General features: G+C 48.0%; 1 protein-coding gene across 1 annotated transcript; it reads left to right on the forward strand.

Annotated features, from left to right (window-relative positions):
• The first annotated feature begins 1,518 nt into the window (after positions 1 to 1,518).
• On the forward strand, positions 1,519 to 4,693 carry CHST2 (carbohydrate sulfotransferase 2). Its single transcript, XM_045539402.1, has 2 exons — positions 1,519 to 2,237; positions 2,343 to 4,693. Exon 2 carries the CDS (start codon positions 2,525 to 2,527, stop codon positions 4,115 to 4,117), a length of 1,593 nt encoding a protein of 530 aa, XP_045395358.1. The 5' UTR covers positions 1,519 to 2,237; positions 2,343 to 2,524; the 3' UTR covers positions 4,118 to 4,693.
• The last annotated feature ends 8,508 nt before the right edge of the window (positions 4,694 to 13,201 follow it).

Here is a 13,201-nt window from a genome sequence, read left to right on the forward strand (position 1 = left end):
TCCCGGAGGAAACGCCAAGCTACTTGAAACATCTGGATATACATTCTGAGCTCTCCTCCTCCCGCTTCCCCCCACTCTCTACCCCGGGGAAGTAGCTGAACTCTACTCCTGACACCATGGATTTTTCTGGAAAACACGGCTAAATCAAGTTCTTTGAACATTTTTCTACCCTGAAACTTAATCCATAAAAAGTGAGTTACAAACCAACCCAGGGAAAGCGAGTTGTTTTTTCAAGAGTCTTTGTACTCAGAAGGTTCTCTAAGACTTACTGAAGAATAATGGCAACATTTTAAATTTAGAAGGGTTCTCTCTCTGAGAAAGGCTGCCCCAAATAGCACAAAGATGATTTTGCAGTAACTTTGATTAAAAACTCCAGCAGACAGGAGACAATAAACCTGCGGATCAGCGAGCACTCCGTTCGTCTGCAGGCGCTGAGCTTCAGGGCCCTCAGCGACCCACCTTCGCACTTGGAGGCCTGAACTGGGTCAGCTCGTCCCCGTGTGCACTCTAACACCCAATCACCGTTCAGCCTCCGAGGCTCTTATCGCTGTTCCCATTTTACAGATGAAGTTGAGACTGTGGCTTAGTGTTCTTGCGGGGGTGGGGGGGGAGAGCTTTTCCTCATAACCATAAAAAAGTTACTTAAACCAACCCAAACCAACTAAAAAATGATTTTCTACTTCCTACAACGGTGTTTCCTTTGAGGACAAGTCCTTTGATCTCGTCTCTAAAACCAAGAAGCGAGACATGTATTTTACTGTAAATTAAAACAAAGAGACGCCCCTTCCTCCAGCACCCCGATTCCCGAGGACGTCAATCACAGTGGACGACCGACCACGAGCGGAAATGGGGACAGCATCTGCGGCCGGCGCAATAAAACCGGAGCGGCCCCGCCCGCAGGTCCAGTGAAGCGGGGAGCAGACGCCCCGCCTGCACACCCCTCCGGAAAACTGAAGCGTCGTCTTTGACCCCGGGGTCGGAAAGATTTATTACTTCCTCCGAGAGAGAAAAGCCACAGAGCTGCTGCGAGGGGCGAGCAGGGTGTCAGAAGCTTGGGAGCGGCGCCCCGCGTCCTCCCGGCGCTGCGGGGAGCGGGTGCGTCCTCGGCTCTCGGAGGGGCGGGCCGTGTCGACCTCGGGGAAGAGCTGAGCGGGCGCCGGCGGGGGATTTCTGTCCAAACTTTTATCAGCGACTCTTTTCCGAGAGCAAAAACATGGGGACGAGTCCGGCAGCCGCACGCAGCATCCAAGTCTCTCGCAGCTCTCGAGGCTGGAGCGCTCCGAAGCCCGCGTCCGCGCCCCGGTGCGGTGAGTTACGCACTCGTACCCGCGGACGGCAGCCCAGCAACGCCGCCGCAAAACGGGTCGCATCTCCAGCCCCGGAGACGGCGGCGGTGGGAGCCCGCCGAGGCGACGGGGGAGGGGGCGGGCCCGGCGGCGGCGGAGGGCAGCGCGGCGAAGGGGAGGAGCCGCGGCGACAGACGGCGGCGCGCACCAACCCGGCGGCGGCCGGCAGGAGTCGCGCAGAGGCTGGCCCGAGCGCGTTGCGGGCGCTCGGCGTAGGGGGATTCGGGTAGCAGCATCCTCCCGGGCGCCGCTTTCGCGCGGCGGCGGCGGGGGCTTTCTCTGCCTGGATACCTAGTTGGCCAGAAGCGGCCGGTGCCGGGGGCGGGGCGGGCAGGCGAGCGCTGCGGGCCCGGGCTCCTTTCTCTGAGAGCTGTGTTCTGGGGCTTTCGGGCCAGTCAGAGGCTGCGCATCGGCGGCGGTTGCCTGAGCTGCCCGCCCGGGCATCCTCGCGGTGATGGAAGCAGCTGCCGCCGCCACTGCGGGGTCGCGCTGCTTCCCATCCACGGCCGCCCCAGAGATGGGAAGGTTCGCCGCGCGGAGGCCGAAAGCGAGAGAGGCAGAGCCGCTTTGCCGGGAGCTGGGTCCCGTATGAGCCGTCCCCCACCATCGCCCCCAGCTGGCTTCGTCCCTCGGAGCGAGGAAGGAAGCTGCGGTCCCGAGAGAGCCGAGGAGACATTGCTGGAGCCGGGACGCGCTGGGCTCGGCGGAGAGCGGAGCAGGGCTCCGGGCCCGGTGAAAGTTTTCGTTCCCGAGCCTCAGGACTCCCGCTGCCCGGAAACTCTGCCCAGGGATACGCGGGGACCTCCAGCGGAAGAGAGCGAGAGAAATCGAGGAACCAGTGACAGCCGGACAGTCCGCCAGGACCGCCCCGGGGCGCGCCCTCGGCTCCAGGTGAGCGAGGGAGCCCGGCAGACCCGAAGGTGGGCCTTACTTAGGAGGAGGAGGAGGCTGGGAGGGCGATTGGGGCGCACCCTCTCACTCTGCTTCCCCTCACAGGTCCCTCCCGGAGCCGCTGCCATGGGAGAACCAGCCCTGGGCTCCGGGGACCAGCCGCCGCTGCTGCCGCGCCCGCCTCGGAGCCGCGGCCCGAGTCCCGGCGCCCGCAGCCAGTCCGCTGCGTCCCCTTCCCGGGCTGCAGGGCCGCCTCCGCCGCGCCGCCGGCCCGGGTTGTGCCTGTGATGAGCCGCAGTCCGCCGCGAGCTTTGCCCCCGGGCGCGCTCCCCCGGCTGCTCCAGACTGCGCCTGCCGCCGCGCCGCGCGCCCTGCTCCCGCCCTGGCCCCGGCGCCCGGGACGCCGCTGGCCCGCGTCACCTCTCGGAATGAAGGTGTTCCGCAGGAAGGCGCTGGTGCTGTGCGCGGGCTATGCGCTGCTGCTGGTGCTCACCATGCTCAACCTCCTGGACTACAAGTGGCACAAGGAGCCGCTGCAGCAGTGCAACCCCGACGGGCCGCTGGGTGCCGCAGCGGGGGCATCTGGGGGCGGCTGGGGGCGTCCGGGGCCACCTCCGGCCGCGCCGCCCCGCGCTCACACCCACTTGGACCCTCGTACCCCTTACCGTCCTCCCGCTGCTGCCGTCGGGGCGGCTCCCGCGGCCGGGGCAGGGGTGTTAGGGGCCGCCGCCCCTCCGGGCAATGGCACTCGGGGCACCGGGGGCAGCAGGGAAAAGCGGCAGCTGGTGTACGTGTTCACCACGTGGCGCTCGGGCTCGTCGTTCTTTGGCGAGCTCTTCAACCAGAATCCCGAGGTGTTCTTCCTCTATGAGCCAGTGTGGCACGTGTGGCAAAAACTGTACCCAGGGGACGCCGTTTCCCTGCAGGGGGCAGCGCGGGATATGCTGAGCGCTCTCTACCGCTGCGACCTCTCGGTCTTCCAGTTGTATAGCCCCGCGGGCAGCGGGGGGCGCAACCTCACCACGCTGGGCATCTTTGGCGCTGCCACCAATAAAGTGGTGTGCTCGTCGCCTCTATGCCCCGCCTACCGCAAGGAGGTCGTGGGGCTGGTGGACGACCGCGTGTGCAAGAAGTGCCCGCCGCAGCGCCTGGCGCGTTTCGAGGAAGAGTGCCGCAAGTACCGCACGCTGGTCATTAAGGGTGTGCGCGTCTTCGACGTGGCGGTGTTGGCGCCGCTGTTGCGAGACCCAGCCCTGGACCTCAAGGTCATCCACCTAGTGCGCGATCCCCGTGCGGTGGCCAGCTCACGCATCCGCTCGCGCCACGGCCTCATCCGTGAGAGCCTCCAGGTGGTGCGCAGCCGGGACCCGCGAGCCCACCGCATGCCCTTCCTGGAGGCGGCTGGCCACAAGCTAGGCGCCAAGAAGGAGGGCATGGGCGGCCCCGCAGACTACCACGCGCTCGGCGCTATGGAGGTCATCTGCAACAGCATGGCCAAGACGCTGCAGACGGCCCTGCAGCCCCCGGACTGGCTGCAGGGCCACTACCTGGTGGTGCGGTACGAAGACCTGGTGGGAGACCCGGTCAAGACACTACGGAGGGTGTACGACTTTGTGGGACTTTTGGTGAGCCCTGAAATGGAGCAGTTTGCCCTGAACATGACCAGTGGCTCGGGCTCCTCCTCCAAGCCTTTCGTGGTGTCTGCACGCAACGCCACGCAGGCCGCCAACGCCTGGCGGACGGCCCTCACCTTCCAGCAGATCAAACAGGTGGAGGAGTTCTGCTACCAGCCCATGGCCGTGCTGGGCTACGAGCGGGTCAACAGCCCCGAGGAGGTCAAAGACCTCAGCAAGACCCTGCTTCGGAAGCCCCGGCTCTGAGAGGGGTGCCCCGGGAGACTTGATGCCCTGTGGAGATGCCCACAAAGGATTGTGGTGTGTTTAAGCAAACACAGCCTAGACCCAAACTGAGGAAGCCCACATATTCTATTATAGATATATAATATAAATAACACACAGGCACTTGCTGTCAATGTTTTGAGTCAGTGAATTTTAAGGAACAGCCAACATACATACACACACACCCTCAGAAAAGGCAAGACTCGAAAGTTCTGACCAGGTGCCCCTCCTCTCCTCCCTCCTGCCTTTTGTCCCTTCCCCTTTCTCCCATTTCTTACCCTGCCCCCACCTGCCTTCCATTTTGAAGTGGGATGTTCATGAAATCAAGGTCCAGTAACCCAAATCTTGTTTACAAAGTTTTCGTGGTATCTGTGAACGTGTAAGAGTAATTTGGATGTGGGGGTGGGGGTGGAGAAAGGGGAAGTGGTCCAGGAACAGAAAGCCCCACTGGGCACGATAAACGGAGGAGGCATTCTTCTAAAGTAGACTTTTGTGTAAAAAGCAAAGGTTACATGTGAGTATTAATAAAGAAGATAATAAATAATATTCTTTTTTTTATATTTGCCTCCATTACTTTGAATTTAAATGTGTTCCTTATCCTGGATAGCTTTAGGTAGACTCCGCATCCCTTCCCTCATCCCCTTTTTCAGGTCTGTTTCCTGGAGGGCAGCTAAACTGGGTTGGGAGCAGCTTCTGCCTCCTTGATAATAACCTGGGAGTTGTTTTCTCACATGTAAATCATAGCCTGTCAGGTGCCCAGGAGTGGGCACAAATCTGCAAATTCTGAAGGCAAAACCAAGCAGAGCAGTGGAAGAAAAAGCACACACTGCTTTCTTGTTCGACTTTGAGTGCAGAAAGGAAGAAGCAACCCCTTGAGGGATTTGAAGGCATTCGGTTTTGATTACTGAGTTAAGACAGGGAGCCTTGAAGCACAGGACAATGTTTTGGTCCTGAGGTTGGTTCAGGAAAAGGATTTTTAAAAAAGTGTGTGATTTTAAAAAGTTCTGATGATTAGAACACAAACCTCAAAAATTAGTGTGAACATATTGTTGGTGATGGTAGCAACTTCTTTGGTTAGCAAAGTGACAGAAGTATCTGTGTTTGGAGTGTTTTTCTGCCTCTGACAGAGTATGTGGAGGCGTATGAAAGCAGCGAAGTTTTATTTGAGAACTGTAAGGGCTTTTCCTCTTCTTCCTTGCTTCTCGTCCAAATTAGTGCAGAAGAGAATGTGAATTTATAATGGTTTACTTGGGATGCCCATGGAATATGTTGCTTTTCTTTATCATGTTTCCTAAAAGTAAATCTGCAAAGAAAATAGCATGCTGCAGACAGTGTAAAGCTTAAGCCAAGAGCTGCTTTTAGATATGAAAATGAATTATGGTGAAGAGGAAATGAAAATGAACTAGTAGGCAGGATTTTGAGATTTGGTATTTTCCAGGGAGAAAACCATTAAAATTTCTTGCAGTGGTTATGGTGTTCCTGTGTCCTGAACCCATTTTGTACTGAAGGCTTCTGTAGAATGTTATACTATGATAAGAAGTTGCAAACCCCAAATAGGAACCAGACACAATGCAGTTGTGTATTACATTAGGTATGGTACAAGTTCAATATCATCATGGCTTTATTTTGCTATAATTTATTATGACATCTCTGAAAGCCAACATGTACTGGTTAAATGCTGAGGATTTATTTAGGGGAAAAGATGATGAAAAATAATATGTGCATGGGAAATATTTTAACACAAGATGATTCTTAAGTATAATTAACACTACAATGTGAAATCTAACCACACTGGTAAGAATTCCAAGATGAAGCACAGAGTTTTAAAAAGGGTATATTTAGCAATGGATTTTGTAACACATTCTAGTATGGTTATTTCTTAATTTACTAAAATAATTTATAGTATTGTGTTTATTAAGCTAGATTACAGCTATAACATTTTGGTCATGTTTTCCATGGTACTTTTGTGGTAGTGCCTACGCTGAATTATCTTCAGCAGCAGAATATTTGTAATAGCATTAATTTAAGAATACTTTAAAATTAAATGAACAAAATAAATATTAATGTTGGATGACTATAGATGAAACAGGTTTAACAGTAAATTAAGATAGCATAATTACAAAGCAACCACTCTGAATAAAACAACCATTTAAAAACAAATTTCGTGTGGCATTAGAATCAGGTCTTATCAATCACAGTGAAATTCATGCCTAGTTGTTGAGTAAAGGGTTTTTAAGCAGCTGAATTCATTCTTCTCTGCGTATATCTAAGGACTTGGAACTTGGATGGTGTTAGAGTAGAATTATGATGTTTTTGGATCTTGTATTTAAAAAAATACTGGATGCTATATAGAGCCTTTGCAGCCTGCAGAGCATTCGTGGCCTCTCTCTGCTCAGATGAAATTTTAAGCTAAACACCAACAGATCCTCCCCTTGCTCTGTTTGAACAGGATTTCTGCCCGTAATTCATTTGTTTTGTAGCAGCACATTCTCTCCACTCTGCCGCTCCTGGGCTCTGTAATTTGAAAAGGTGAATTGTTGCTCTTGGAGATTTGTACCTAGCTGCCTTCTAGGAAAGCGAGACAGGTGTTGTTCCCACTAAAGGCTGAGATAGTCATATCAATGACATTCAGCTTCCGCAGGTTTGAGAAGGAGAGAAGCATTTTTGGCGTTAACAAGCTTCTGTCAGCCCTGGTGCAAGCAGACCCGTGCCATGACAAATTGCAACAGAGCCTGTGACTGTTTCTGAGGCATCAAATACTAAAGAGATCCTTTTACATTTCCCAGCCTGGCAACATATCCATCAGCAAGAGGAAATATTCTTCAGAGTAGGTTATCAGAGTGATTTTTATTTTCAAATCCTGCTCAATAGATAGCATGCCTGACTTGCCCCTTTGACTTTGGAATGTCTTTGTTAATTAGAATGCTGTACTTATAAAATAAAGTCTACCCAGTACATTTAGTAAACAAATATGAGTTTGGAACAAGGCAGAGGCACAGGCTGGGTGCTTGAGTTTCAGAGAGCTCAGAGCCACTCAAAGGCCTCATTCAGGCTGACCTGTGGGTACCTTGCAGGCAGGGACCAGAGCAAATCTGTACCCTTCAGCATCCACCACATAGTGAGTGCTCGATAAATATTTATGAAGTAAATGAGTGAAATATGTAACTGTCAAATTTTGAAAATGCTCAGATGGGAAAGAGTGGAAGAATGGGTTAGCTGTTTGGAGAAAGTGCCAGGCTATTCAGCAAAGTTTGCTAAAGGAAGTGGGCATAGGCTCTATGTAGACGTTGGGGAGTGAGAATAGGAATGTTTTCAGGATTTCCAGGGTAGCTGTGTATAGACCACTATTTCACACTGATGAATTAGAAACAAAAGTAAAGAATTTGTGAATGTGGAGTGGTAAAGTTATCAAAATAAGGAATTTTATTTTTATTATTTTCCCAATTTCATTAACAATATAAAGGCAGGCATCAGAACATACCTGTAGAACAAATGCTGCCCTGGTGCATGAGGGAGGGCTATAAAGTTGTTCATTTTTGCAGAAGCCATGTGACACTTACTGTTTTGAGTACTGTGACTGTGTGGTCAGAAGGACGGTGATGTAAATTCTACCCAGGCTTAGGAATCCTTCCTTTTGGGAAGTTCATCATATTGTGGATGCTGAATGAGGCAATGGCTGCCTATTCTCGTGCATCCCCTGCCTGGACACAACCTGTTTTGTCCAGGGTTCTGTTGCACACAGTAGAGTTGTGGCTGGATTATGCTATTGGTTTGAAATTAATGTGAATTTGAGGGAGGCTATTAAATTAATATTCCCTAGGTCTTGAGCAATGAAATCAAGATTATGTGTGAAACTCAGACTGGAGAGATGACTTCAGGAAGAGGAAGAGGAAAGTAACAGGGTGTGTCTCATCATGTATTCATGACAAATAAGGGTGAGGTGTCACTTTTCCATTCTCCCCCACCTAACTTTCTTCCCTACACACAACATACATGCACATATACACATCCAGTTGAATTTCTGCATTATCTTGAAGAGGTCTGGACAAGAGAATGTGTCAATACCAGCTAACAGGTACGTGGAGGCAGACTTTTGATCTCAGGCATCTGGACAGTGGCCAATTATTACATCAGAACCTGTGACATTTCTGTGTCAGGATCCAATGTGGATAGGTAGAAAATGACAATCGCAATTTGAGGAATGACTTGAGGTGTGTGATAGGATGTTCCAAGGTAAATACACATTTTACAGACCTCTTTTGTCACTCACCTTGAGGAGCACCCTTTCAAATCTGTCACAGCTAAGAAAATAATTTGCTCAAATACTTTCCCTCCTTTCTGGACATTCGGCCGCGAGTTTCGCAGTTCAAGTATGAGCCACGGAGCTATTCGGGTATAGGCTTTGGTACAAGTGTTTGATAATTGAAGTCACAGGGTTTGACTATTACATCTGATACAATTCTACCCATTCTTAATCAAATTATGCTAAGGGGAATGTTAAATTCTGCATAACACATTAAGTTTATAGAACGGGAAGCCAGTGTTTGGGGGTGGTATTATTTATAAACTGCAAGGAGCTTTGAAGGAGCAGGGGCCTGTTTGTACACATGGTAACAGGATGATAAAGGGCAGTGAAGGCCAAAGTTTAACTTTTGGCCAAACATCTGTAATCAAATATCAAATCTGATAATAATCTGTCTGTAATCAAATATCAAAAGTATTTTGGGGCTGCTTGAACTTTTAGGTTTGTGATGGTCACCCTGCCAAGTGAATGGCTGTGAAAATGATCGCTATACTCAGAACCATTCTGTAATGGCTCCCATCCCAGATGTATAGGCAGGGCTTAATAGAAATTCACCTTGAAGAAGTTAGTCTTCTAGACAGGACCAGTTGCAGGTTGTGTGCTCCTGAAGCTGGTCCTGCCCCCAGATGCAAAGAATGAAATGCCTAACTACGGGAGAGAATAAGTAATGGTGTCCTAAAAGTTCTTGGAAAATGGGTGCAAAGGTATGAGTTATTGTGTGTAAACTATAATGAAAGCAAAGATAGGCAGGTGCACTTTGCATGACAGAGTTCTAAAGAAGTGAGTGCATACAAGAAAATAATCCTTGGCGATTGCAGGAAGTCATTGACAAAGCCTCTCAATCGTTGGTTGGGCTTGATCAACCCTCTCAATCAGGGTTGATCCTGCTCAAAACTGAGAGAGCATGTGCCATTCCTGGGATCCTTCTCACAAGAACAGGTCAGATAATCTTGCATGAGGATGAAGAACATGGTGTCCTTGTCTTCCAGCAGATGAGTGCTGGCAAGTTCTGCTAATGACAATGTTTCCTTCCTTCTGGAACTTTTGTGGGCCTATCCTTCTGTTTTCTTAGTATGCAATAGAGACAGAAAATCCATGCATGCAAAAGCAAAATGTCAAGTCACAATAACCTCAAGGAGTAAAGGTACATGATGTGCTAAGCCAACTGGTATACCTCTTATTTATGTTAAATATAGTCAGTTAAGATTATTTTTATTATAGATTTGATATGTCCCATTTTTCTCTGAGTAACAGTTCTCCACCCTCTCTATCCCTCCCCCTGCCTCCCATTTCTTCTCTACTTTGTGAATTCCTACTCATTATTGAAGATCCTAGATCTTTTGAAGCTTTTACTTATCAGCTCCACTCCAAGGTGCAGAAATGTCCTTCTGTGTCCTATTCCCCCTCACTGCCTTGTGCATAGATCTATCAGTGTATGTCACTGCAGATTGGAGTTATTTGTGTATACTCCTAGTTCCTCTCCTAGGCTGGATCCTTCAGGAGGGAAATGACTGGACCTTATTTGTGTGTGTTTGTGTCTCCCCAATACCAAAGCCTAAGCAGCCAGAACAGAAGGGATTGAGGGACAGATACTTTGTCAAAGAAGCCTTAGAGTTAGTACTGCTACATACCATAATGTCCTGTACTTCATATGAGTAGCAGACAGAAGTGGAAAAAACAAGGCAAATTAATATAGACAAAAAGGAATGCCAAATAATGCCTGTGGTAGGCCTCAAATGTGGTTTTTCCATATTAATGTTTAAAATAGAGAAACAAATTGGAGCCCCCAAATGAGAGGTAACAGTTAAATTATAGTCAAACGAAAATGATACAATTTTTAAAGGACCTGGTAGGAAAAGGTATTACAGTAATGTAGGCTGAGGCTGTATTTGTTTTTGACACACAGAGGTCACCACCAGTATGATCATCTTTTAACCATTTCAGGGATGGAAAAATTTTCAAGAAAAATGTGGAGTCTAAATATTACATTTCCATTTTCAGATGTCCCAGTTACTCTGGCAAACTCTCACTCTCTCCAGAACTGAAGCTCCTGGGAAGAATTAAAATATTTCATGTTCTCATGTTGGTGCTCAGTATCTTTACATGAAGGGTGGTATTACATTATTACTTTTAAAAAGAAAAATAGAAATGAAAACACATCTTCCTTCTGAGATAAGGGCATTCCTATCTGTAGCTTTTGGCCCTGTTTTTTAACCAGGCCTACTTGCTGGTGAGACTTGTATTCTCCCAAGGACGTGAGTTCTGAGTTCATGTTATTTAGGTTAAGTCTTTGGTGCACATAATTTTTCATTTATATTTTCACATTTCCCAAGTGACTTATCGTGTTCTGTGCCCTTTATAACTTTCTAGCACCATTATTATTTCACTTTCAAATGCCCTGAATAACAAGAACAATGATGTGTGCCGGTCACTGTGCAAAGCACTTTGTAAGTATGATTCTGTCCAAGTCTTATAACAATTCTATGGAGTAGGTATTATTATGGTCTCCATTTTACAGAAAAGAATATAAGTTTAGATGAGTAATTTTCCTAAGGTCATACAGCTAGTGACTGACAAAGTCTCTTTTTTTTTTTTTTTGGTACATCAGAGATCCCTGCTTCCATTTATGTGTTCTCCAAAAAATAGCAAAACCTTTTTTTGTCCCAGCTAAATGCTTTCTGAAAAATGCATCCTGAATGTCTGCTGCATTATGCCTTCAGCCAGGGAACAGGTGTTATCAGTATCTTTAGGGATGCATTTTTGTGAAGCAAAACAAAACAAAAAAAGGAATTGTTACTTTAAGTGCTTTTGGTCAAAATTCCTCTTAGAATGACTTTTGTTTAGCAAAACACTGTAATAGGCCATTCCATGTTAGTGGTGGAAAGAAACTCTGTAAAAATCCTGAACAGGAAATTTGGGGGTTGGGAGAAAGAAAGCTGGAAAGGAGTGGCGAAGAGGTAAAGGGAGGAAAAATAGGGACAAACAACAGGACAGAATGCTGGAGCCCAGGAGGGGAGACTACAGTGATGCTCCCCAGGAGAGGAGAAAATGGCAGTGACAGGAAAAGCTGAGGTCCAGTGTGGAGCTGTTTACCCTGCTGAGCTGCCAGGTAGCCACTTCTGTTGCCCCAACCCCCCACTAAAGGCTCCTCCTACCTTATGCTTCTCAGGTTGAAGCGATCAGAGTAGTGCCAACTGGGGTGACACGGTGCAAAAACAGGCCAGTTCCCATGGGAGGTGGAATGCAAAGAGGTGATGCAAAGTCCTTGGAAGCAGGAACTCTGGAGCTGGAGTTGTTCCATGGAAGTTTAGCCCAGGAGGTGTTTGGGAGGGAGAGAAATTTCTCCCCAACTTTGAGATGATGATTCTAAGCAACCTTATTTAAATTTTAAAGTACGAGATGGTCTCAGCAAAGCTCAAGGAGCAGGTCAGGTGCGGGAGGCTGGTATTTGGCTTGTATCTCTAAAGGCTATATAGGTAGGAACTCACTGGGTCGGTGGAGACATAGCAGAGTTAGGAAATGTTGGCATGTTATAAAAGCTGATGTGACAGTGTCAGCTCAGTCTTTTATAAGTGTGGAAACTGAGGTGCAGAAAGGCTGAAAGCTGTACTCAGAATTCCATTCCTGGTTAGAGAAAGCACAAACCGGAAATCAAGCTTCTGATTCCCAGTCGGGGGTTCTCTGATGTGTTCTCCCCTGACACTTTCTATTTTCTTTGTTCCTGCCAGTCTTTTGGTCACGCCAGCATTTATTATGCCTTTATAGACTGGGGATAAGAAAAGAAGGTGCCTTTTGGGTTTCTGGTCAAGCTTTAGTAGGAGATGAGATTGAAACTATAGCAGACAGCTGAATTGGGTGGTCTGAGAGTGTCTGTTAGTCCAGGTTCTTCAGTGCAAAACTGACTCAGCTAGGTGGAGTCAATTGGAAATTAACCAGAAAAGATGGAGGAGCCTACAGAATTGAAGGAGAGCTGAAGAGCCAGGCTGGATACTCTGGTTTCCCCTCCTCTCCTCTCTTCTCTCCCTTCTCTCTTTCTCCTGCCTCCTTCCCTCCCTCTCTTTCTTTGCCTATGTCACACATTCTGAATTCAAAGTCCTGAAAGAAGGAGTTGGATTGGTTGAGGTTGGGTCAGGTGTTTGTTCTTTGGCACTTGAGCAGGGTACATTGACTGAAAGTCCTAACAGTCTGCGCACATGTGGGGAAGTCATTTTGCACAAGAAAATCAGGCTGCAATTATCAAAAGTAGGGAAAATGGGTGCCAGGTGGTCTTAAACCAATAAATATCTTCTATATTCATTTATACACTTTATTATTTCTCCTGTTAACTTGAATAATTGGTGGCTATTTTCTTTAGAGTCCACTGCACACAAGGTTGTTTACTCTGCATTGCTATGTTAAAATGTGGGCAGAGAATGTGCCTCACTAGTTAAATTGGGCCACCATGCTTGTTGGATATAAATAAGACCATTCACTTACTTAGTCTGAAGTAATGCAGATAAATGGAACACCAGATGGAATTCAGATAGTGAAATTCATGCAGATACTGTACTTTGTGATGTGTTTTTCTTCAAGTTTTAATAATCCTGCCATCTTACACTTTCATAATGCCTTTAGTTTACCAAGTATGGCAGATAATGTTGGTTTTTCACTCACTGTCCATTCTCTTTCTTATTCACAGAACCTTAATTTTGTTCAGGGAGGTAATGTGCTCAGCTAAAAATATTTCCCAGTCTCCCTTCTAGGTTGGGATGATCACGTGACAG

The sequence above is a fragment of the Lemur catta genome, chromosome 1 (genome assembly GCF_020740605.2).
Source record: "Lemur catta isolate mLemCat1 chromosome 1, mLemCat1.pri, whole genome shotgun sequence".
In the NCBI taxonomy this organism is placed as follows: Eukaryota; Metazoa; Chordata; class Mammalia; order Primates; family Lemuridae; genus Lemur; species Lemur catta.

What these genes read in the sequence shown, in the direction of transcription:
- CHST2 (XM_045539402.1), top strand. Translation starts at nt 2,525, where the DNA reads ATGAGCCGCAGTCCGCCGCGAGCTTTGCCCCCGGGCGCGCTCCCCCGG.